Source organism: Gracilinanus agilis, chromosome 3 (genome assembly GCF_016433145.1).
Source record: "Gracilinanus agilis isolate LMUSP501 chromosome 3, AgileGrace, whole genome shotgun sequence".
Classification (NCBI taxonomy): Eukaryota; Metazoa; Chordata; class Mammalia; order Didelphimorphia; family Didelphidae; genus Gracilinanus; species Gracilinanus agilis.
The window spans coordinates 63,574,789-63,598,444 of record NC_058132.1 but is presented as its reverse complement, the minus strand read 5'-3'; the positions used below and the strand labels follow the sequence as shown (position 1 = coordinate 63,598,444).

At 44.3% G+C, this 23,656-nt stretch overlaps 1 protein-coding gene across 1 annotated transcript; it reads right to left on the bottom strand.

Moving 5' to 3' along the window:
- Nucleotides 1–5,584: 5,584 nt before the first annotated feature.
- Nucleotides 5,585–22,105, bottom strand: LOC123243161 (selenoprotein N-like). The gene is made up of 12 exons (XM_044671348.1): nt 21,922–22,105; nt 20,827–20,944; nt 17,715–17,884; nt 16,361–16,573; nt 15,762–15,886; nt 13,923–14,060; nt 11,986–12,067; nt 9,100–9,288; nt 8,106–8,211; nt 7,583–7,695; nt 7,369–7,470; nt 5,585–5,943 (listed from the first exon to the last, which is right to left on the bottom strand). Exons 1-12 carry the CDS (start codon nt 22,087–22,089, stop codon nt 5,773–5,775), a joined length of 1,695 nt encoding a protein of 564 aa, XP_044527283.1. The 5' UTR covers nt 22,090–22,105; the 3' UTR covers nt 5,585–5,772.
- Between the last annotated feature and the right edge of the window lie 1,551 nt (nt 22,106–23,656).

Here is a 23,656-nt window from a genome sequence, read left to right as displayed (position 1 = left end):
TTCCCAGTGAATTTTTTAACACATATTTCCTCCTAGACTGTAGATGCTCAAGGGCAACCATTTCTTTCACAGAGCAGTTGTTTAATATTTGTCATTTACTTGTTTGAATCTAGAACTCTTTTGCTTCTTTTTGGCCCAAATTAAGAGGGCAGGGTTGTCCTTTTACTATTTCACCCTTTCTTAAATGATTTATTTTTGTCCCCTGGAATTAACTGTGAAGATACTCTCATTCTTTTAGTTTTCTGCCCCTAATCTAGCAGCTGTCACAGCTGGGACCCCTAAATCCCATCTTAGGTGTCCCAAAATACACTAAAATCTGAACCACTCCCAAACCTTCATGACACACCAACAAGCATTCACTGTTCATGGGTGCCATCCTGTTCCATTCTCTCCATTCCCCAAGCATATTTCCCTGCCTCTTCTATTCTGTCTCAGTGAACTTGGGTCCACTCATGCTCCCCGGACACATCCTCAGACTCAGAATTCTAGGCCAAAGATTCAGTCATGAACCACTCTGAGTCCAACTTCCTCATTTTATAGATGAAATGGAAACCCACAGAAAAGAATAACAATAATTTATATGGCATTTGAAGGTTTGCAAAGTGCTTTACATCAGGTGGGAATGAAGCATTGAACGAGAGGGAGAGTAAAAGTTGAGGACACAAAGGGAAATTTAATTTTGAAAACACAAACTGAAATAATGCTGAAGAAGAGTAAAAGGGGAAAGTTGGGTCCAGAGAGTAGTGTGGAAAGTAGAGAACATTTTAGATACAAACAGTAGATTGAAGCAAGGTAAAATAGGAGAGAATGCAAATGATCCTGCAATAATAATGTCATGAGTACTTGGGACAGTAAAAAAGAGAAGGGTTAGAGGGATGGGCCCATTACTCAGGAGAAAGAGGAAGATAAATGATATATTAATATTTATATATCATTCCACATACATCATCTCATTTGAGCTTCCAACAGTCCTGAGACTCAGGTTACATTAATTATGGTTACACAGTGAAGCAGCTAGGTAGCACAATAGGTATAGGAATAGAATTGGGCTTGAAATCACAAAGACCCATTTTTCTGAGTTCGAATCTAGCCTTAGATACTTACTAGTTGTGTGACTCTGGGAAAGTCATTTAATCCTGTTTGTCTCAAGTTTTCTCATCTGTGAAATGAGCTGGAGAAGGAAATGGCAAACCAGTCTGTCAAGAAAACTACAAATGGAGTCATGAAGAATTGGACACAACTGAATGAACAGGGACAGGTTTGGCCTTGTTTTCTTCAACTCTAGTCACTATAGTTGTGTTCATAAGAAAGCACAATTAACCCTATTTTTCTCATTTTGCGCCTGTTTCAGCCAAAGAAGTTATAACTGAACTGGGAAGGGCAGATCAAAAATGGCAAATTAGAGAATTGAAACCTGACATAAAGTGATAAATAAGAAAAGACTCATCGGCTCTTGATCCATTCAAGCTGCCAAATTTCAGGGAATTACATTTTGTTCTAGTTAGCCTTAAGAGGGTAGATAAAAGCTGTAAACAGATTCCATTGTGAGAGATGGAACAACTTGCTAGCAATGAGCCCTCTCCCAAAGTGAGTTGAGTGCGTCCCCCTTTCTTGAGGACTTCTCTTAAAGGTCATATGAGCACATGTGAGGTATGTTGTAGAGCACATTCTTAGTCAGGTAGGGGTTGGGCTAGGTGACTTGGGAGTTCCCTTCCAATCTCAAAATTTGATGGAAGCCAGGTTCTGACTATGAATGCCCACATGGGAGGCCTATTAGCCCAGTCCTATTCAGTACAATAGCCTCCATGAATGTCACTGGAAATGTTTTGTTTTCTTCTTAAAATAATCAACAAAATACCCTGCCCTCCCTCTCTATAGGGATAGTCACAACCAGAAAGAACTTAATGTCATCTTATTGCAACAATACAAATTGGGAGCTCAAAGACTTATGTACAATATCTGTTCTACTTACCTTTGTTACCACCTTTCTTTCCTCATTTGTAAAATGAAGGGATGTGATAAGAGCATCTTAGAGGTGCTTTTGAGCTTATGAAAATCCTTCGTTTAATAGGTTACAAAATTGAGGGCCAAATGACTTGGCCAAAATCAGAGTTTAGATTGTTGTAAGAGATGGGATAGAAATGACTGTTTTTTGTTATTGTAAACAAGCTGTTACGTCAGAGGGTCTTTCCTTAAAGGTCCTTCCTTTTTAAAGAGACTCTAGGCATCTCTCCTCAGAGCTATGCTGTCAGTTGGTCTTCCGGGATGAAATGTGAACTATCCTGTTCCCCCTGACCTTTTTTTCTTTTCCCAAGCCACAGGGATCTTGGAACTGGCTCAGCATCAGAAGAATAGCATCCTGGTCTGTGAACATTTCCATGACTTTATTAGAACACATAAGGATGACATGGGTATACAATAGGGGGGAAGGGAAAAAGGGGAAGATATGATGGAAGCTCACCCACTCTAGCCCTTCAGGTTGGAGGATCTGGGTCCCATCTGGAGTATACAATAACCACAAAGGCGTTAGTTAAAAACAAGTATGAATACTCAATAGGATAACACTAACCAAATGGAACAATTGTGCCATAGGTTGAGACTTGCAACTCATTGATATTAAACCCTCTACAGTCAACTCTAGATTACTTCCACTATGAATGGAGGACTGAGTTAATTCTATGTAGTCTTTTTTAAGCATTTACATTGAATATCCTTCAAACTCTAAACTAAGAACCCAGAAGTACCTTGCTTCTCTTTTCTGTCTTTCTGATCCACAATTGCCTGTTCTGCATCTCATACTATGGACAGACAGCAAGAATCAGAGCTGGGCTGTGCTTGTCTTACCTCTTCCCTAGAAGGAAGGTGTTGGGAAGGGCTTCCTTTATGTTCAATAATACAACTTGACATCTAATACTGTACAACCCTTTCATGGGGTCCTGGGGTTAGGGAAGAGCTTAGGGGACATAGGCTAGTGAGTTAAAGGCAATATTTTTTCTTAAGCCTAGAGGATGTAGTCAGCTCTTACCCCTGGCATAGGGGGAATCACTGGCCTGGTTAGGACTGCCTGCAGACCCCAAGAACTGGAGATTAAGGATGTTTTGATCTGGATAGGGGGACCTTGAGGGAAAGGACATGGAAGACAGGTAGGTGATCAGTGAGCAAATGGCAATCTGTTCCCTCAAAGGAATGGCTAAAAACGTGAAAAGAAGGAAGAGGTTGTTTTCTTTCCCCTTCAGTTACTGTCAAGACATCAAGCTGGACCCATCTAGGATTTAGGATCCAGCCATCATAAAGAACAGTTGCAGGAAGGGAACAGAAGTCCCTCTTCTTCCTCAGGGGAGCTATCAAAAATATCTACAAACTGTGTGGACTAGAAAGTACAAAGAGGAAAAATACTTTTATATGAATATAAAAAAGGTGCTCCAACACCATGGCCTCGAATACCAACTCAGGACATGGTGCTGACCTGGATTATGGGAAGGGTCCCACAGGGAGGCTGGGGCCTAGGGAGGTGGCTCCAAGAGTAGAGGATAACTTGGCTTCCTATTTCCTCTAATAGTTATGGCTTTTTAATGCTTGATATTTTTCTACTGGTTTCCTGAAAAGCCAAGTCCTTTGGCTGCATCTAATTTGTTTGAAAAGAACCTGTATTAGGTTGGTAGAGACTCTCACAGTACTTTGCACACTATATAGGCTTAATAAATGTTTTTTGAATTGAGGCTAAAAAGTCCCACTGGGATTGCCTGCAAAAATCCAAGGCCTTCTTTTTCTTTTGGGAGAAGGAATTCAGAACTTTAGTTGAGAGGGTTTTGAGGTCTGGTCCAGTGATGGTGAGCCTTTTAGAGATCTTAGAGACAAAGTACCCAACTGCAACCCCCACCTTGCCCCAGACAGGAGAGGGATGAAGTGCTCCCATTGGGATGCTGGGCAAATGGGCAGGTCATGTTTGAAATGTTCTCAGGCATGGCGGAGAAGGGGAGGGGAACAGTCCCCTCTGCTACACTCTGGCCCCCATGCCTTAGGTCCAACAACACAGTCTAGTCAGTCAAACAAAACTAGCTTAATTTAGTTTCCCAGTGAGACTTGCTAATAGAATTGTAAGAAACTTTAGATTATCTGATCTAACCCCCTCATTTTTCAAACAGGCCTATAGAAGCCTAGTAATGTGCTCAAGGTCAAAGTCCCAGGAGGTAGAATTAGGAACAAGGTAGAAATTGCAAAGAGGCAGACATGAACTTGGCTTGATATAAGGAAAACTTAACTGTCAGGGATGGAATGGACTGCCTCCTGCAGGTCGGGTATGGGTTTCCTCTTCATTAGGGGCTAGATGACCAACTGTTGGTTATATTGTAGTAGGTACTCACTGGAGTATGGGTGGGCCCAGGTGGCCAATGAGGGAAGTCCCTTTCTATTCTGTAATCTGGATTTGGTGATTTATGCGGATAAAGAGAGCCAGATTTTGCACCCATGTCTTTGGACTCCACAGAGGCTCTTTTCATTCCACTATGTGGCCTAAAGTTTGCTTTCAGGTAGACATCTGAACCAACAGGAGGGAAAGTATCTGGGTTTTTACTTTTCAAGGACAAAGCTGTGGTGCCAGGCTCAGCAGGAGCAGGCTACAGGAGACTAATTTCTGCAGAGCTGTCAGTGTTATGGCAGGGATGGGGTGAAAATGGGGTGAGAAGGGTGAAAAGTAGTTGTTCCCAGCTGAGCTGTGCTAGCCAGGCTGGCTATTCTACCAATAGCCAAGTGGCTTATGGGTCCTATGGCTGCTAAACAGGGATGGGAGGTGGGGGTGGTGTGGTGAGTATGCTGGAAACTATCAGGGAAAGTCAATTTCTGGGGATAAGATGCAATCTATCCTTGAGGTCCCCATCCTACTAGGACCAAGACGGGTAATGGGAGGTGAAGGGGGAGGATCGGGTCTGGCTACCCAAGTCCTGGAGCTGCTTCTATGTTGATCCTCTTGTGACTTGTCTTCTTCAAGGGTGCCCTTGGTTGCCACCAAAACTTGATTTCTCATGGAAAAACAGACCAGACAATGTGGCCCCTTAGGGATGGTTCCTGGTAATATAGTTGTATCTAGGATCACTCTCCCTTTCTCTTCTGACTTGAACCAGAGGGGAGTCAGGCTTGGGCCAATTCCCCTAAATCTTAGAGAAGACAATGGAGTGATAAACAGAGTCAGGACAGACTTCAGGCAGTAGAAGGCTGCTCAGGATGGACAACCAGCCTTCTCTGGACTGATGCAGCTGGGCAATAAGTATGTAGTTTGATGCCTCCCAGACCAAAGTCCAGCTCTTTTTTTCCAATGCCCCTTACCCCAAATGGACAGGTAAATTCCTGTCTTTATGCTTTGCTTGCTTTTGAAAAGCTAGAGGCAAAAGGAGAGCCCTCATGGAGAACAAAACAAAGGGTTTCAGGCTGTCATGTCCTCAGCCACCAGAGGGTCCTTCCTTACAGGAAGCCCCTGGAGGCCAATCCTATTTCTTTCTAAATGGCTCAAAGCATGAGCAGCTGGAGGAAACTGAAAAAAAAAAATGGAACCCTCAACAAGGAACCCTCCACTGTCACTGGAGTTTCCGTGCAAAGAGGTCAAGGCCAGTAGCTCATTTTGGGGAGACAGTTCTGTGGGACTGAAATGTGTCAAGAACCACTCTGGCTTAGATCCATCCTTGTGGCTGATGGGAATTTCAGTCACAGCGGGGGACTGAAAGAAGCCAGCTTGGACTTACAAAGTTTATCCAGCTCTGTGCCCCTCTGGTTGGGGTCTTAGGGCTGAAGGAAAGGTTGGGCTCGGCGAAGTCCTTCCTTTAGGAATTGTGCATAGGTGGTTGTGGATGGGTCTTCAAAGGTAGAGGAGAAGCTGAAGACACCAGTTTCAATATCTTCTGGCTTCATGGAAGTGATGTCCAGAAAGTAATTGGCATTAATATGGTGGACCTGGGAAAAAACACAGGAGACAAGTGAGGGTTCAGCAGAAGCTCTACAAAGTTTGGAGTGCCTGGATCCCATTCTTAGCTACTCAGTACCTGGCAGGGGAAATCCTGTTTTTGCTCTGGGTATTCCTGGCTAATAGGATGGAAAAGTTGTGGTTCGGGCTTGAGCACCACAGTGAAAAGTATTTCCTCTCTCCCACCTTAACACATGACACCCTAAAAGCTATGAGGAAACTAGCTGGCATAGTGGATAGAATGCTTAACTTGTCAGGAAGCTCTGAGTTCAAAAGCTGCACCCTCCCCTTCAGCCCCCCACCAACACTAGCTGCATGATCCTGGGCAAGTCACTTAATCTCTCCCAGCCTGTTTTCTCATCTGTACAATGGGAATAATAATAAAAGCACCTATTTTATAGAGCTGTTGTGAGGATCAAATGAGAGAATATAGGTAAAATGCATTGCAAACCTTCAAGTGCTATATAAACATTATCATCTTCATCATCATCCTTATCATTATTCTCTTTCAGATCCAGATGGCCTGGATCTATCTGCCTATCATCTAGTCTCACCTCAGCTCTCCATCTTTAATTTCTCCTATAAACCCTCTCCTCTAGTACTCTCTTCTTGCTGCTCCTTTAATAAGTCATATCCATTCTCTGATTCCATTTCTGTCAGATTCCTACTGGGAATGTCCTCTCTATTCTTTGCTGTTGCTGCAAACCCTGTGAGGTCCCGTTAGGAGTTCTATGCAGCCATGAAGCCTTTCCTGACAGCCCAATGGATCAATTCATAATTCCCCCATTTTTTTCTACCTGAGGAATTTTCTGGAATTGAAGCTCTCTGCTGTGGGAATTAGTGATACAGTAGGGAGGACCCAGAGTCAGAAAAACCTGAGTTCAAATGCATTCTCAGACCCTTACTATTGGGTGACCCTGGGCAAGTCATTTTAACTGGCTGTCTCAAGTTCTTTGGCTGTAAAATGAGGATAATAATAGCCCCTACCTCCCAGGGTTGCTGTGAGGATCAAATGAGATAATACTATAAAGCCCTCAGCACAGTGCTGGGCTCAGAGTAAGTGCTATATAAACTTCAGCTATTGCTGTTATTATTATATGCAGTGTGACGGCATGACAGGAATCTGAGCCCTGGAAGGCCATGGCAAAGGAAGATGAAGGCAGGCAGCTCCTTCCAAGGCTCTCTACTTGTTCTTTAAGGCTCGTCCAGGGTTAGTGGAGAGACTCACAGCAGAGTGACCACCAGGTGAAGTTTTTGGCTACAGTAACTCCTAAGAATTATCTAGTAGTGAGTGGGGAAGAGGTGAAACCCTGAAGAGCAAATCTTCTTGTCCTCACCCTCTGCCTCCAGTTAGACTGCAGGCATTCAGTCAGTGTTTGGGGCAGGCAGGGAAGTAAGCAAGGAGTGGCACATACCACAGTCCCATTAGGTAAGCAGATCATCATCTCCACAGGGAAGTTGTACTTTTCCAGATGTAGGTTGGCCAGCTCCTTGTGGAACTCATTTTCTTGGTTATTCTAGAGAGTTAACAGTGGACAGTGAATAACTTGGCAGTTCACTCCTGAAACCCTTCCACAGTGCTCTCCCTAGATGCCAGGGAGCTTGGGGGCTTCCTCTAGCCCTACTCACCTGAAGCTCCTCCAACTCCTTCACTAGGGACCAGCTGCTGATGAAGTTGTCATTGAGGAGGGTGAGGATGGGCGAACTTTCCAGGACTGTTTCCCGGAGAGTCCGCCCTGAACCTGCTCCAGGGAGAAAGTCAGATATTCTTTAGGGAACACTATCCCTTCACCCTGAGAGCTAAGGAATATGTACAGTCCAAGCCTCCCTGGGGATTCAGCTCCAACTACCTTCTTTTTTCTTTTGCTTTTTTTTTTACTAATTACATGTAATAACAAATTTCCACATGTATTTTCTGAAATTATATGATCTAAATTGTCTTCCTTCTACCCTCCTCCTTCCTGAAGCTGGCAAGCAATTCAATCTGCATTATACATGTATTCCAGCCTTCTTGACCATTAAATCTCTCACAATTCCACCACATGAGCCTATGGTGTCTTCTCAGAAACCCTGCAAGTTCCAGGGGTTTTTGGCCCCTCTCCTTCCTCACCACCCCCTCCCAATTCTCTCCTAGCCAGCCCTGGTCATTTACCTCAGCAGGACTGGTCATCTAGGGCCCCCCAGAGCAGGATGGAGTGCACTAGTTTGTTTTCAGCCTTGGCACGGTCAAATGCTTCAGTAAACGGCAGGTAGGTGACCTAGGGGAGGAGAGAAAGAGATTGAGAACCCTTTGTTGTTGCAGGGGGAGGAGTGCTTGGCATTTTTCTCCCAAGAGTTACCTGTCCTATAAACAGGGTTTTCCTTTCTTCATAGAGACCACACGACTGACTGACTGACCGATGCTAAGCCAGGGACCAGAAAGCTGTTCTTTTTTTGGCAAAGCTAACTCCCATTAATTCAAGGGAACTTCAGTTTCTTGGTGGTAGGAGCTGCTCAGCTGCCTACCCTCAAGTAACAAATTCTCTTCCTCTCAACTGTCATTTTCTTCCAGTCTGGCAGCTCCTCAAACCTGGGTGGATCCTATTCTTGTCTCCATCTTCCCAGAAGCCCTCAAAGCTCCCAACTGTCCTGTGTTTCCAATCTCACCTTTTTTATTCCATACTACTATAGTACCATGGGATGTAAGGATATATTTTTTTAAATTGGTCTTTTAGGTGTTTGGATTTTAGGTGGGTGGGGTAGAGGGGCTGTAAGCAGCAGATAAAAAAAAGTTTGTTTTTTTTTCCATTTCAAGTTATCTGAGTCTGTAGTGTAAGCTAATTAGGCCATTAAAATAGGATGGACCTTTTTCTAGAAGGATATCCTCAGAGGGGATGAGGATAGTAATGAAAGGGCGCTTTTTTGGTTGCTTAATTTGTCCAAAAAAAAAAAATTGCAGCTAGCTTCCCTGTACTAATTCCATTTTCTACCAAAAAGTCCAATTGTGATTAAAAAAAAAAACAAAAATTAAAAAAAATTAAAAAAAAAGTCCAATTGTTATTGCTAAGATTTCATCAGGAAGGGTTAATATACAGAATTTGAAAGTATCAACTTGGTCCTGATATACTGATATTATATAAAAATTAGGTTAAAATTTGGGGCCTTACTTTTTTGAATGGGTACATGGCAACCTCCAGCTGCCGGGCTGCCTCCTCCCAGCTGAGCTCCCGCTGCCATACAATATCCTCAAATACAAACTGGATGGGTTCTCCAGAAGGTAGGCGACTGTCAATCACATTGCCATTCTCATCTTGGATCACAGATGGCACTGAGGGGCCCTGGGATTCAAGCTCCATCTGAAGAAAAATGAAGTAGCCAGTGATGAAATGGAGATCCCCAGAGCATCTCCAGGTTGGGGGGGGGTAGGGAGGGAGGGATGCTGGCTCTGTGTTGGGGTATGTATGTGCTTGCTTTAAAGAAGCAGCTTCCTGAACACACACCCCTGGTTAGGACTTCAGCTTGGACAATTCAGGGGCTCTGCAGAGGAAGCAAGTACCATGACTTCTAGCCTTAGAGTTCAGATTAATGGAAGAGACAGGGGGTGCCTAAAGAGAGCTGATCTAAGACAAGTACAGAAAGGCAAGGAAAGAAGTCTGAATGTGTAGCTGCAGAGAACAAGGGATGTAGGAGTCTGATCTATTCAAATGTGGGTGATTAGACAAGGATGGCATCAGGAGGGTTGGTATGATCTCTAGATAGGTTTATCTGAATGGTTGTACTTTTGTGCCTCAAATCAGTTTTATATTCCAGACTGCCACCTCTAGCAAATATGCATGGTCAGTTACGAGACATATTGGCTCAGGGCAAACCTGCCTCCTCTATAGAAGGAACAATAGAAAGGTGCATAGGACTCATGTTTACACTAAGACAGGCTCTTCCCATTTATCAGTGGCATGGGATGTAGTGAAATTGAGCTGTGGGGGGTGAAACGCATTTATTTTGAATGTACACTCTTATGCCAAAGGGGGACTGCTCCCCAAATGACTTTTTGTTAATGCATCTAGCAATCATTAGTTTTGTTCTCTTTCTCTTTTATTTCCCTCTTATCCCCAAATTATTGTAACTTCCCCTTAGAAAGTGCAATATTGTATATACCTCTAGTTGAAGATCTTTAGAGGTATAAGTTGATTATGTGTACTGATTCCATGGGGAAACTAGGTATATAAATCTGGGAGATTTCTACATGCTCATTTCCCATGGAATCACAGGGGGGGATTGTGTAATTACAATTTGAACCCTAGAGCTATAATTCCCAGCTTCCCATGTTCCTTCTCATGTTATTTGCTGACGTAGGAAGGATATAAGTTTTGTGTAGCTCTGCCTCTCGTTCTCTCTTGTTGTGATTGGGTTTGGTGGAGGTGGTGTGAGACGAGAGCCAGGAGAGTTTTGCTCACGTGGTCTTAATTTTGTTAGATAATTAGGTTTTTATACTTCTATTTCCTTTTTATTCCTTCTACTTCAAGAGATTATTAATAAACTTTGTAAAATTAATACTTGGAGTGTTAGGCATTAATTTAAATCTTACAATTGTTACTTCTGCTTTTTTTTTTTACTTTAGCTGAGGTTCTGCTCCAGCCTCTGACTTTTACTCCGTGGGTGTCTCACCATTTGTTTCCAAGGTCAATGCCATTTACTCTGGAGTTTTCTTATGGGAGCCCTTCGCCCTTGCTGTCTCTGAATACAAAAGCTTGCAGGCAGTTTTATAGCATATGAGGCTTATTTATAAAATGACCTCCACAATGGTTGGATTAATTCATAACTCCACCAGCATTGGTGTCCCAATTTTGCCATATCCCTTCCAATATATATCATTTTCCTTTGCTGTCATATTGGCCAGTCTGATAGGTTGAGGTGCTACCTCAGAGTTGTTTTTTTTGCATTTCTCTAATAAAAAGTGATGTAGAACATTTTTATATGATTGTTGGTGGCTTTGATTTCTTCATCTGAGGATTGATTGTGCAAGTCCTTTGACCATTTGCCAATTGGGAAATGTCTTATATATTTGACTTAGTTCTCTATATATTTGAGAAATGACTCCTTTGTCAGAGAAATTTGTTATAAATTATCTCCCCCAGTTTGTTGTTTCCTTTCGAATCTTGGTTGTATTAATTTTGTTTGCACAAAATTTTCCAAATAAATATAGTCAAAACTATTCATTAAAAAAAAAAAAAAGCTTGCAGGGTATGAGTATCTTTGGCTTGTTTCTAGTCATACTGGGAAGCTTCTCTCTTTTTTTTTTTCCCCCTCTGGTTCAGGCCTTGCTGACAAGGTCCACCTTTTATATTGCCTGTGGGATTCTGGCTGTCTGTGTAATTCTAGAGAGGATGAAGTCATTTACTGGAGCTACTCATTTAATATTTAATTGTTACTAGGTCTGAGGCTACTTTTAGGTTTTGTTGCAGCATGTGGAAGCCCAATTGTCTGCCTCGATTTAGGTAGCCATCTTGGCCAGAAGTCTTTATAATATTTTCCTAGCAAGGGCCTCACTAAGAAAAATACCAGGGTTTTTCTTTCAAGCCAATTGTACATCAATGGGGAACAGGCTTATCTACCCTCGTCTCTCCTCCCAAAAAAACCCCAAACTCTTACCTTCTTTCTTATAATTGATATACTGTATGGTTCTAAGGCAGAAGAGCAGGAAGGGTGAGGCAATTGGGGTTAAGTGACTTGCTCGGGTCACATTGCTAGTAAGTCCCTGGGGCCAGCTTTGAATCCAGGACCTCCCTTCCATCTCCAGGCCTGGTTCTCTATCCACTGAGCCACTAGTTTTTCCCCAACAGGCCTACTCTCTATCAGAGAATAAATACCTACTCTTATGTCTTACACAGGATTAGTATGTGGAGCCCTATGCTGTCCCAATGCCTTTACTCTTTATTCAGGAAGGAGATGCGACAAGGGACTCTACTCTCAATCCTCCCAGTCAAAGGATAAAGACAAGGGAACTGAGGAAATGCTTTGACTAGGTCTGGTTAAGGCAGCAGAGCCAGGCATACCTGAGGGAGGTAGCCGATGTCAACTTCCATGTTGCTCTTTTCATTAGCTCCATACAACCACTCCATGTCCACATTCAGAGACCTGGGAGGAAGAACATGTTTGAACAGATCGTCTATTAGGGGCAGGGCAGAAAGGCTGGTTTGTTCCTGACCATGGGACAAGCCACTTATCTCTGCTGAGCAGCGGTCAGTCAGGCTGGCCAAGTCACCAGATCAGAGGAATCATGACTAAAAAGGCAGGCTAGAAACTGGAGCTCAAGGGTAGGGCAAAAGGGAACTAAAGCAGGTGCAGGGTCAGTTCTTTGGGATGATGGTCAGAAGAGGTGAGCTGTGGGACATGGGGATGGCCAGGAAGGGCAAGGCCTAAACAGCAACTCTGTTACTAAGAACAAGGTTTGTGTGGGATCCTGAAGGCCAGGGGAAGCCTCTTGGGGACTCCGCCCAGGTTGAGTCAGTCAGCTAACGTTCCCTAAGGGCAGACATCCCCAGGTTGTGCCTTACATGCACCTTGATTGGGAGGTTAACCTATAAATACTAGAGGGCCCTGGGTGGCCTACCAGAGTTCACACGCTCTCCAGGGTTTTTCCTGTATGCCTAAGGATTCATTCCTCTGAGCTGGAAGGATTATGAGCTTCTCCTGATTTGAAGTAAATTGTGAATCTGCCAATTTGGCAGGGAGGGGTTCTAGGACTTACTTTCTCCCTGGGAGAAGGGGAACTAGCTCTTCTGGGGATTATCTGAGGGCTGGTGAGCCCTTAGGGCAGTGATTAAAAGAATTTGTACAACTACAATGCTTTAAGGAACTTTTTTTTTTTTTTAAGCATAAAGCACTTTCCCCTACAACCATTTGTGTGGTAGATAGTGCAAGTGTTTCCATTTTATAGATTATAAAACTGAGAGCTGGCCACATTAGCTACTAAGTGTCATTGCCAGGATCTGAACCCAGTTCTGACTTCAAGGTCAGCAGTATTTCAACATAATGTGGTATTTTCAGGGCTTCTATCAGAACTTGGTCCTTCTACAGGCCTGGAGTCACATTAACAGGAGGCCTGTCGTCCACTCTAAGGTCAAAGGTCTTTGAAAAATTCTAAGCTCTTCTTCTCTCTCTGGCTGGGTCACATAGGACAGGGAACTGGGCTTGGGGTTCTGGGTATGATCTTTATGAGGATAGTCAGGGAGCCCAGCTGTCCTATGCACTCTGTCAGAGAAGCCTTACCCTTTCTCCTCTTCCACAGCCTGCCTCCCAGTCTTCTCACTCCATCAGAGCCACCTGGGGCCCTTTTTGCCCCACACAGGGTGGGTAGGAGAGGCAAGGAATGTCTGGGGGGGGGGCAAGTGGACAGCCCTTCATTTCACCATTTCAGCCCTCAGCTACTTTTCCTACTATATACATTTGCAGAGCTTCCCTTTCCCCTCACTCCAGGCCTGTGAGGGAGGTAAGGCAGCCATTATCTTTTCCTTATTTTTCAGAGGAGGAAATTGATGCCTAGAGAGAGGAAGTGCCGTGCTGAGGTCACAGAATGAGTTGTAGATGACTCTTGAATCTTGGCCCAGGGTTTTTTCCATTTGATTGTGTTAGTCTAGAAGTCTGCTCAGAGACAAAAAGACTCCAGCTTGGGTAGAATTCCCTTCTCTGTGCTCAGCTCTTACAGCAGCCTGGCCCAGGGCGGCTGGTTCTGGGTGTCTTGGGGACAAGGGCAAATTGTTAGGTTGTGGGGATGCTGTCAGATGGCAGCAGGTGGCACAACCCCCCACTAAGGAACTTATCATTTCCTTAGAGATTTGATTCCAGGGAGGAAGGGGAAACTGAAAGTGATAGTGGCAGCAGCTGCCAACCTGGGCACAAGCCAGTCCCAAATACCCAGAGAACCCTGGAAAGGATACATGTCTTTTGTACCTCACCCCCATCCCCATACCAAGTTCCCCTGGGATCCTACCTGTGGTTAGGCACAAAGAGCTTGAATTCTCGCACATGGGTGGCATCTTTGGTGAGAACGATGTGCCCAGTGAACTGTCCTGGAGAAAACCAGAAGGGAAAGTGGGGTGGCTCGTTGAGTTGGAACTCGGCATGGATCCTGTGTCCGGAAGGGAAGGAGGCAAATAGCTAGGAGGAGGCACTAGTTGTTTTTCACAATGGGGTGGCGGGAGGGTGGCAGGGTTTCAGCAGAGGAAGTCAGAATTCCCTTTTGTGGCTTTCTGTCATTTACCTGACACCTTTCATAAATATAAGGTACTTAGCTGGGAAAAATTCTATCTTACAGAAATGACCTCAGACATCAGTTCATGAGAACCAGAAGGGGAAAGGGTAGACCTTGTTGATTTTGAATTAAGTCTGGATCCCAAGAATGGAGGGAAAGAGATACAACAAGAATGGCAACTAGGTGAATCCCAGGAATAGCTGGGAGAGGAGCAGGGATTTAGTTACAAAATATCCTCCTTTGTCCCCTATGAAGGCTGTCTGGGCTGTTTAAGCTCTTGACTCATATTAAGTTAAACATTCAGGAGAGATTCAGTTTTATTTGCATGGGAGAACAGAAGAGTATAAGATAAACCAATAATAGCTGATGATTATAAAGGGCTGACATTGCAAAGCACTTTTACATTAATTATCTTAGTTGTGATAATCTGTGAGGTGGGTGCTGTCATTTTCATTGCCATTTTACAGATTAGAAAATTGAGGCTCAGAGGTTGAGTGACTTGACTATGTCATTTAATCAGTGCCCCTAGCTAGTCTTTCTGACTCCAAGTCTAGCATTCTCTCTTCTATATCAGTGGTGTCAAACTCAAATAGAAACAGAGGCCATTCCATACATGGAGATTCCTGTTCCTGCCACATACTGACTTGGCTTTAAGATATAATATTACCTTTGCTGTGCGACATTTTAATTTATTTTGTTAAATGTTTCCCAACTACAGTTAAAAAAAATAAAACCCTCACCTTCTTTCTTAGAATTGATTCTAAGTATCCCTTCTAAGGCAGAAGAGTGGTAAGGGCTAGGTAACTAGAGTTAAGTGATTTGCCCAGAGTCACAAAGCTGGGAAATGTCTGAGGCCAGATTTGAACCCAGGACCTCCAGTCTCTAGGTCTGGCTCTCTAAACACTGAGCCACTTTGCTGCCCCTCAACTATATTTTAACTTGGTATGGGCTGCACTCTACATGCGGCCCTCAGGCTGCCTTTGACACCCTGCTTTTTGTAGGGTGCAGAGTCAGGGAAGAAGAGAATACTCTGTGGAAAGAGAAGGTGGGATAGGAATTGGAAGGGGATAGTTTAACTGTTGACTTTTGTATCCCCAGAGCAGAGATGAAGAAGAAATGAAGAGATGATGAAGAGAGCTGGCTCCATCTGTTGGGATGGCAGCAGCACTGAACAATTTAACTAAGGGCAGCTCTTGGTGCAGGATCCTAGCTAACTGAAAGGAAAGCCATGGATAAATGCAAACTTTATCAAGGTCAATAATCTGAACCTCCCTGACCCAATCAATACTCCCATCCAGTTTATTACTAAAGCCACTTACAAAATGGATTATTTCTAACTCTCCCTCCTTCCCACTTAGGCTCTGGAAAAAGAGCTATGTAAGGAGCAAGAGAATAAAGTCTTCGTTATCCCTACATGATACAGCCTCTCTGCTAATCATTGACGACTAGTTCTCTAACAGCTAGTTCTTCCTGTACAGCTTTGAACTGGAGTGAATTAAGTTCTCTGCTCCATAATCTTGTCTTCTTTCCCTTCCCTGTCCCTCACCCCAGATCACCAGAGGGGGGGCCAGTACTCACCTGAAGGCTACAGTGTAGTAGGAGTCACTGATGGCCGTGAGGCAGGCCACTGCACCCTGGGGCCCAAAGCGAGTCTTCACGAAGGGCCTTGGGTGGAACATGCTCAACAGTCTGTGGATGATGACCTGTGGGAGACAAGGATACAGGCTCCCTGAGAGGTTGGCAGAGTTCCTTCATGGGGCTGACAGAGGACTGCCTCAATGCTGGGTTTGCACTAAGTGACAGGGCCTTTTGCTTTGTTCCCTTTGCTAATGGATTGGGGTGGAGTGTCCTTTTCCTGGAAGGCTCTGAAGCTTCTTTCCTTTGGTGCCATATCTGTCATTCCGGCATAGGAGTTATTCTGGAGCTTGCCAGTCTCCAGTGGGTGGCCCAACACCAGATTATCACCCACAGCTGACCTCATACCCCATACCTTGCCCTTGATCTGACCCTTGCATCTGTCCCAGGGCTCTAGAGTCTCAGTTGACTTAAGTAGCTTACTTTTAGGAAGTTATCCTACTTTTCTTCCTCAGAGGCTTAGAATGAAATAAAAAACAAAAAACAAAAAACTTTTATTAAGCTTCTTTGTGTCAAGTTCTTTGCTAGAGTCCCTTCCTTACCTCTTTGCCTTTGGGAGGGGGTGGGTAGAATCGGTTGTTAGAGAGGTATCCAGTGAAGATGCTTAACTCACTGGGAATGACCCACCAGGGCTCTCCCAGCTCCATGTTACTCCTAGGGGGCAGAAAAGGCTTGAACTGGCGAGCAGAGAATTCCATGAGTGGTGAGGAGGGGGTCCTCCATTCCTGAAGCCCAGACAGGGCAAGATGAGAAACCTAGGAAGCAGCAAAGGGTCAGAAGAACAGGGCTGTGAGATTTAAAGACCTGGGTCTATCTAGTCATTGGCAGGCCACCACCATGGTTGTTCTGCTCAGCAGAAGGCCTTCATCAAAGAATTTAGAATCAGCATGAGGATGGAAGGGAAAGAATGACTGGCCTTGTGAACTTGTATCCCAGCAGTAGGAGAGTTTTGGCTTTCTCTAATTGCCTGGTGTTTGAAGCCCCCATGCATCTCTCCAGCCCTATCCTTTACCTTTCTACTGGGTCTACTCTACTATAGCCCATTCTTCTAGAAAGTTGGAGATTAGACTATAAGGAGAAGGGGAAGGGGCAGGTAATAGCCCTTCTGTGGAGGCAACTAGAACAGGCTGAGGAGCTACCAGGGAGATGAATTTAAAGTGTATTTCCTCAGATCCTCAAAGCCCAAAGAGATCTTGTCTTTTGAGAAGGCAATTAGATTCATTAGGATTTTAGGGTGACCTGTTGGCCAAGGGTTCTATATTGAGCATCTTTTGTAAGTCAGCTCTTAATTATCTGTACATATCCACTTTAGAGATTACTGGCCACAGATTTTTAAATATAGGCTAGCTGCCCCCCAAACCTAGCAAAATCTTTAGCCCAGACCTTCAGTTTTCAGTCTCTGGGTACTCGGGGAATATAATTTCATTCCAGCACCAGCCTGAATAAATCTTATAAGACGAGAAGTCTACAGTCAATAAAACCATAACATCAAAATACATCCCAAAGTCAAGTCAAAATGATTTCAGGATTAGCTCCATCATGGCTCTCCTTCTACTGGCATAGCCCAAAGGATCCTAGATTCAGCACCAGGAGGGCTAACTGAGATCACTGGGTCTAAGCCCCTTGGTTGAGACAAGAAAACCGACTTGCCCAAGATAACACAGGCAGTAAATAACAGAGGCAGGACTTGAATCAGGTCCTCTGGCTACAAACCTAGCATGAAAAAAATAGCTTGGGTATAGTACTCTTTGCTCATGTACTCCTGGATAGGCAATATGACACCTTCCATATTTCTATTTTTTCCAAATTGGGCTGATGAGATGAAAAAGCAAGAGAGAGACACCTCAGAACTCCTGCTGCCAGAGATCACTAGGTCCTTCTCCCCTCTTTACTTACCCCCAGAAAACCATCTTTGCTCTTCGTCATGGTCTCCAGGAGCAAAGGCTGGAATTGGGCTACTATGAACAGCTTTTCCTCTGGGGACAGGTTCTCTTCTATGTATAGTGTTTCACTGGGATCAAGTGGCAACTTCTCTTCTTCCTCAAAGTCAGTGACAGGCATTGCCCCTATGGGGCACACATGTAATTAATGTTCTGCTCTTTCCCTAAGAAATTTGTGTGTCTCTGTGCAAGACATATTCTCTCTTTGAGCCTCAGGTACTCCTAGGGTAGGAGAGGACCACACATTTCTGTTCCCTTCCCCATCATGCTGGTGTACATTCAAAATTGTGAGGCAGTTTCTTTAACAATGGTAAGCCAGGACGATAGGGTGAAGACTTTAGGGAAGATGGCAAAGGAAAAAGCTGCTCTGTGTGGTGTGTATGTGTATGTGTATGTGTGTGTATATGTACATGCATACACTCCAGACTAGCCCTATCTAAACTACTCTGAAAACACAGAACTGTCTAACAACAGAAAACACTCAAGCCAGGGGAAAACATGTTAATCCTAGGTACATGTTGAAGAATCTTACAATATATCAGAGGACAGTAAAGCACCAAGAACATGGAAAAGCCATCTGCCAAGAAAGAGCTGAAAAAAGAAACAAAAAAAACAACTGAAGTTATACCAGTAAATAAGACAGAACAGATAATAACCATTCTGAAAGAAATGAAGGCATACAATCACTACCCAGAGGACACGGGAGGTTTAAAAGATGTCTAGAAACTAGTCAACATGACGAAAAGCCTTCTTCCAACCTCAATGCTGAAGGAAAAAAAGAATACACCAGTCACATCAGAGCAAAGAATTAGCAAAGAGAAGATGGACTGGAACAGATCCAATATGATTAAGAACCCGATTGAACAGGCAGATGGCAGCAATGAAGAGAAACTGCAGATTGAGGATAGCCAGCCTCTGCAAGCACTCTGGGGCAGAAGGAAAGCAGTTTGGGGCCCAGAGAGGCAGGATGGCAGAGGGTAGCATAGGAAAATATTTCACTTAGGGCCAGAAGACTTATGTTCAAGTCCTATCTCCATCATTTACTGGCTCTATGACTACCATTTAAGTTCTCTGAACCTCAGTTTTCTTATTTGTAAAATGGGAATAATAATAGTCTTCTTCCCAGAATTGTGAGGAAAGTGGATTATAGGAATGTGAGTGATAAATACATATGGAGAAATAATTAGAAATTTCCTGAATTAAAAAGACCTGTTAGCTCAAAGAGCTAAAGAATCCAGAAGGCAATGACTAAGAACGTCCCAGCACACAAGATTTCACAGCCAAGGCTACATTGTAGAGCTCAGAACTTCAGGGCTAAGAAAGTTCAAGGACAGGTCATTGCCAGTAATGGGCTTAATGAAACTATGCCAAATTCAATTGCTAAAAGGAAGGCTGTCCAAGCAGAAAGGAGAAAATACACATCAAAAAGATGGATGACCTCAAATTGCTTCAGAAAGAGAAAGGAAAAAGAGTCAAAGAGGATGACCTCAAATTGCTCCAGAAAGAGAAAGGAAAAAGAGTCAAAACTAACTTGACACTAAGAGAAGCCAGTTGCACTGGAAAAAAAATGAATTGGTTTTGAAGTCTCTTTAATGAATTCTTCCACAAAGGCTAATCATGAGAAAAGCTACCTTCAACCCTGGGGCTGGGAACAGCAAAAAAGGAGCTTTGGAAGGAGGTAGTTAAACTAACAAGGACAAAGGTCTCATTAACACTGATGCAGTGAATATTCCCGATAATCTTCCTTCAATGGGATGCCTGATTGCACATAGGCACTGAGACAAAGGGAAGTTCTCTCTCTAATAGAGGATCTGCAGCTGGAAGGGGTCTTGTAAAAGGGAATTCTTGGTTCTCTTTGAGTTCACACTTGTGAAAAGGGAATCCTTTCTTCTCTTTGCCTAGTTGGAGTTAACTTTGGTTGGCAAATAACTTTGAATCAAGACAAGCTTAAACTAGGTGGGAGAAACTTGAAACCCACTTAGTGAGTTCACACCTTACTTGATGCTAGGTGAGAACAAGCCAGAAACTTAAGAGTTCACACACTCAGAAAGGTGTGGTTCCAAAGGTGAGAACTCAGACAATTGGCCCCCATGAAAAGGGGCAGGGACAGGAAACCACCATAGAAGCCACGAAAATCCCTAAGGACAGAGTCTGGTGAAAGAGGCTAGTAGAGAGTGAAATCTAAGAAGAGAGTCACTGCAAGAAAGAAGTTGGCTTCAAGAAGGTTGGCTCAAAGAAGAAAGTGGGCCTCAGGAGTCACCTTCAGCTCTAGTCATTGTCTTGGGTGAGTGGATAGCTGGTTTTCCCTTCCTGTCTTCTGGAGAGAGTTTAATTCAGATTGAAGGTTAACAAGTCCTGGCTGAGTCAAGCAATGGAACAGTATTTAGTTAGATAGGTTAATGTCTTTGCTACCCTTTTGTATTTCTCCACTAAATAAAAGACTTATAATTTTCATATATTTAGCCAAACCATTCATTTTAACCCTTACAGTCTCAGAGGTTACCTACTGCAACCCTGTCATTTTACAGATAAGAATCAGATAAAAGATTAAGTGGCTACCTAGGACACATGTGTAATAAGGCTGGATTCAAACTCAGGTTCTAGGACAATAAAATTTAACCCTTAGAGTTCGGTGTTTTTTCCATTGTAACAAATGGTCCTCAAGAGTTACTGAGGGCCAGCCTTCTGCCTGGTTCCTGAATAAAGTTCAAATTCTTTTGTCTGATATTCAAAATCTTGTGCCACTCTATCTTTTTAGCCTTATGTTTTGTTATACCCTCATCTCAAACCTATACCTATTATCTTCCTCTACTTCTTTGGAGGAGGCAAAAAGATCTGGGAAACTACTGCTACATATATAGCATATATATATTATATGTAATTTATAGTTATAATATGTAATATGTATATCTACATATATAAACCTTTACCCTCTGTCTTAGAATCTTAGAATTATATAGAGCAATATCTCTTATTGCCCTATATAATAATCATCATCCTTAGGCTTGCTCCCTTAACTCCCACCCTTATGTTCTCCCCAACCACCTACACCCAGACTCTCCTACTACCTGTGAGTTTCTCGGCAATTGGCTTGAACTCCTCTGGGCTGATAGACAGATCTCTGTCTAAATCCAGAGAGGAGAACAGGTACAGGCCTTCTGTTCCCAGGGACTTTAACGCTCCCTCCTGTCTCAGAGCAAAATAGAGATAATCAGACAGACAAAACAATCGGAAAGCAGTTGCACAGTTATAGGGGAGGATAATCAGACAGGCAGACATTCAAACAGTCAGGCAGGTAGACACAGATAGCCAGCCAATCACACATATTCAGTCAGGCACACTGACAGATAATCAGGCAGGCTGACACTTAGACAGTGGGCACTCAATACAGAAGCAGGTCCTCAGACAGGTAGACAGTCAAATGATATTCAGTCATACCAGTAGACATGCAGACAGGCAACCAGACAGACGGTCATTCAGAGACACAAAGACACTCAGGCAGAAAGATATCCAGACAGCCACTCAGCAAGGCAGAGAAAGGAAGAGGGAGAGACAGACAGACAGAAAGAAACCGGGAGTGTCAGGAAGACAGTCAAACCCTCAGATACTCTGGCAGATACTTGGACAGCCAGACACTCAGTAAGACACTCAGTCTGTCAGACACACACACAGATAGTCACTCAGGAAGACATTCAGTCAGACAGACCCTCTGCCTGGCACTCAGTTGGACAGATCTCAGTCACTCAGCCAGACAGTCCGATACTCTGACACTAAGTTGGTTAGAGACTCTGATGGAAATTCAGTCACCCAAACCGACTCTCAGTCAAGACAGACAACTACTCAGACAAAAGGATAGTGAGTCATTCAGACAGAGGGATCCAATTACTCATACAGCCACTTAAATGGACACTCAATCCTTCAGACAGAAAACGGTCAGTCACTCAGACAGACGGACAGTGGGACACACACAGACTCAAGTCACTCCGACAAGCAGTCAGACAGACACGTGGTCAGACCGGCCGACGCGCCCTTCCCCCGCCCCCTCCAGGTCTCCCTTCCCCTTTCCCCTTCTCCCGGGCTGGACCTCCGGAACCTCCGCGCCCCTACTCCCAGCCTCCGCTAGCCCCCTCCCTCCTCCCGCTCCCAGCCGGGCCGGGCCTGACCCGCAGCGCCGCGGCCTGGGCCTCCCTGTAGCCCGCGTATCCCCGGACAGCTGCGGCGACGATGGCGGCGAGGAGCCCACCGAGCAGGACCAGGCTCCGGCGGCCTAGGCGATCTGAGGGATCCGGAGGGCCGCGGGGCTGCCGGCCGGGGCTGCGGGCCCGGACCATGGTGGCCACGGCCGCAAGCTCCTAGGCGCCAGTCCGGTCCCTCGGATCCCAGAAGGAGAGGCAAGGGGCGAGGGAGGAGCGAGGCCCGCAACTGGGGAGGGGCGGGGGGGCCTGAGGCGGGGCGGGACCGGAGGCTGGGTCAGAGGCGGAGGTGCGGAGCAGAGGGTGGAGCCTGGATGGAGGCGGAGGAAGACCTGGTCCTGTGCTGCCTCGAATGTAGCGAAGGGGCGGGCTTTAAATTGGACCCATCGGGTGGACTCAAAGCTGTGCCTCTGCTCTCCTGTTACGGTCCCTGGGGCTGGGAATGGGCAAAAATGGCCTAAGTTGTACACCTCCCCCGCCCCCATTTTTCTACTCTTGCCCCTGCTCCCGGAGTTCCTCTCTTTCTTTGGCCCCCATTAGAGCTTAAAAAAACCAAACAAACCCTTACCTTCTGTCTTAATATCACTTCTAAGTATCCAGATCTTCAGATCAGTTCTAAGACAGAACGGCAAAGGCTAGGCAATGGGGTTAAGTGACTTGTGTAGGGTCACACAGCCTGGAAGTGCTCCCAGGGCTTTTTTTTTTCCCCATGAAAGACTCGGGACTTTTCAAGTTGGGTGGGGTGAGTGAGCGGAGTGCAATGCCCCGAATTCAGGAAAAGAGATTTCCCACTCCTCCCCAAGTATCTGTATGCAATCAAAGGAACACAGAAACAGTAATTGATCAGTATGGGGCCAGTTTTTAGATAAGACATAACGGTTGCTTGAGATGTACAATTATGATAAAACTCCGTATATCTATCTTAGGTCCTTGCTTTCTGCATAATGTAAATGTAGTCTCTGTTTCTCTAAGATATAAAAATCCCCTGTCTCTTACTGAGGCAGTTTTCCATCTTCACTCTGCTTTCCATGGTTCTAAGAAATTTATTTTTTTTTCCAGCCATATCATTAATGGGTTTTTACCCCAAAGAGATCATAGATAAAAAGACTTGTACAAAAATATTTATAGCGTGCTTTTGGTGATAGCAAAAAACTGGAAAAAACGGGGGATATGCCCTTCAATTGGGGACTGACTGAACAAATTGTGGTATATGCTGGTGATGGAATACTATTGTGCTCAAAGGAATAATAAACTGGAGGAATTCCATGTGAATTGGAAAGACCTCCAGGAATTGATGCAGAGTGAAAGGAGCAGAGCCAGAAGAACATTATACACAGAGACCAATACACTGTGGTAAAATTGACCGTAGTGGCCTTCTGTACTAGCAGCAATGCAATGACCCAGGACAATTCTGAGGGATTTATGGAAAAGAACACTACCCACATTCAGAGGAAGAACTACAGGAGTGGAAACACAGAAGAAAAACAACTGCTTGAACACATGGGTTGATGTGGACATGATTGGGGATGCAGACTCCAACCGACTACACCAATGTAACTATTGATAATATGTAAATAAGTCTTGATTGATGACACCTGTTAAGACCAGTGGAAATGCCTGTCGCTATGGGGGGAGGTCTTTGGGGGGGTGTGTGTGAAGGGGAAAGTAAGAACATGAATCATGTAACCATGGAAAATTTTTCTAA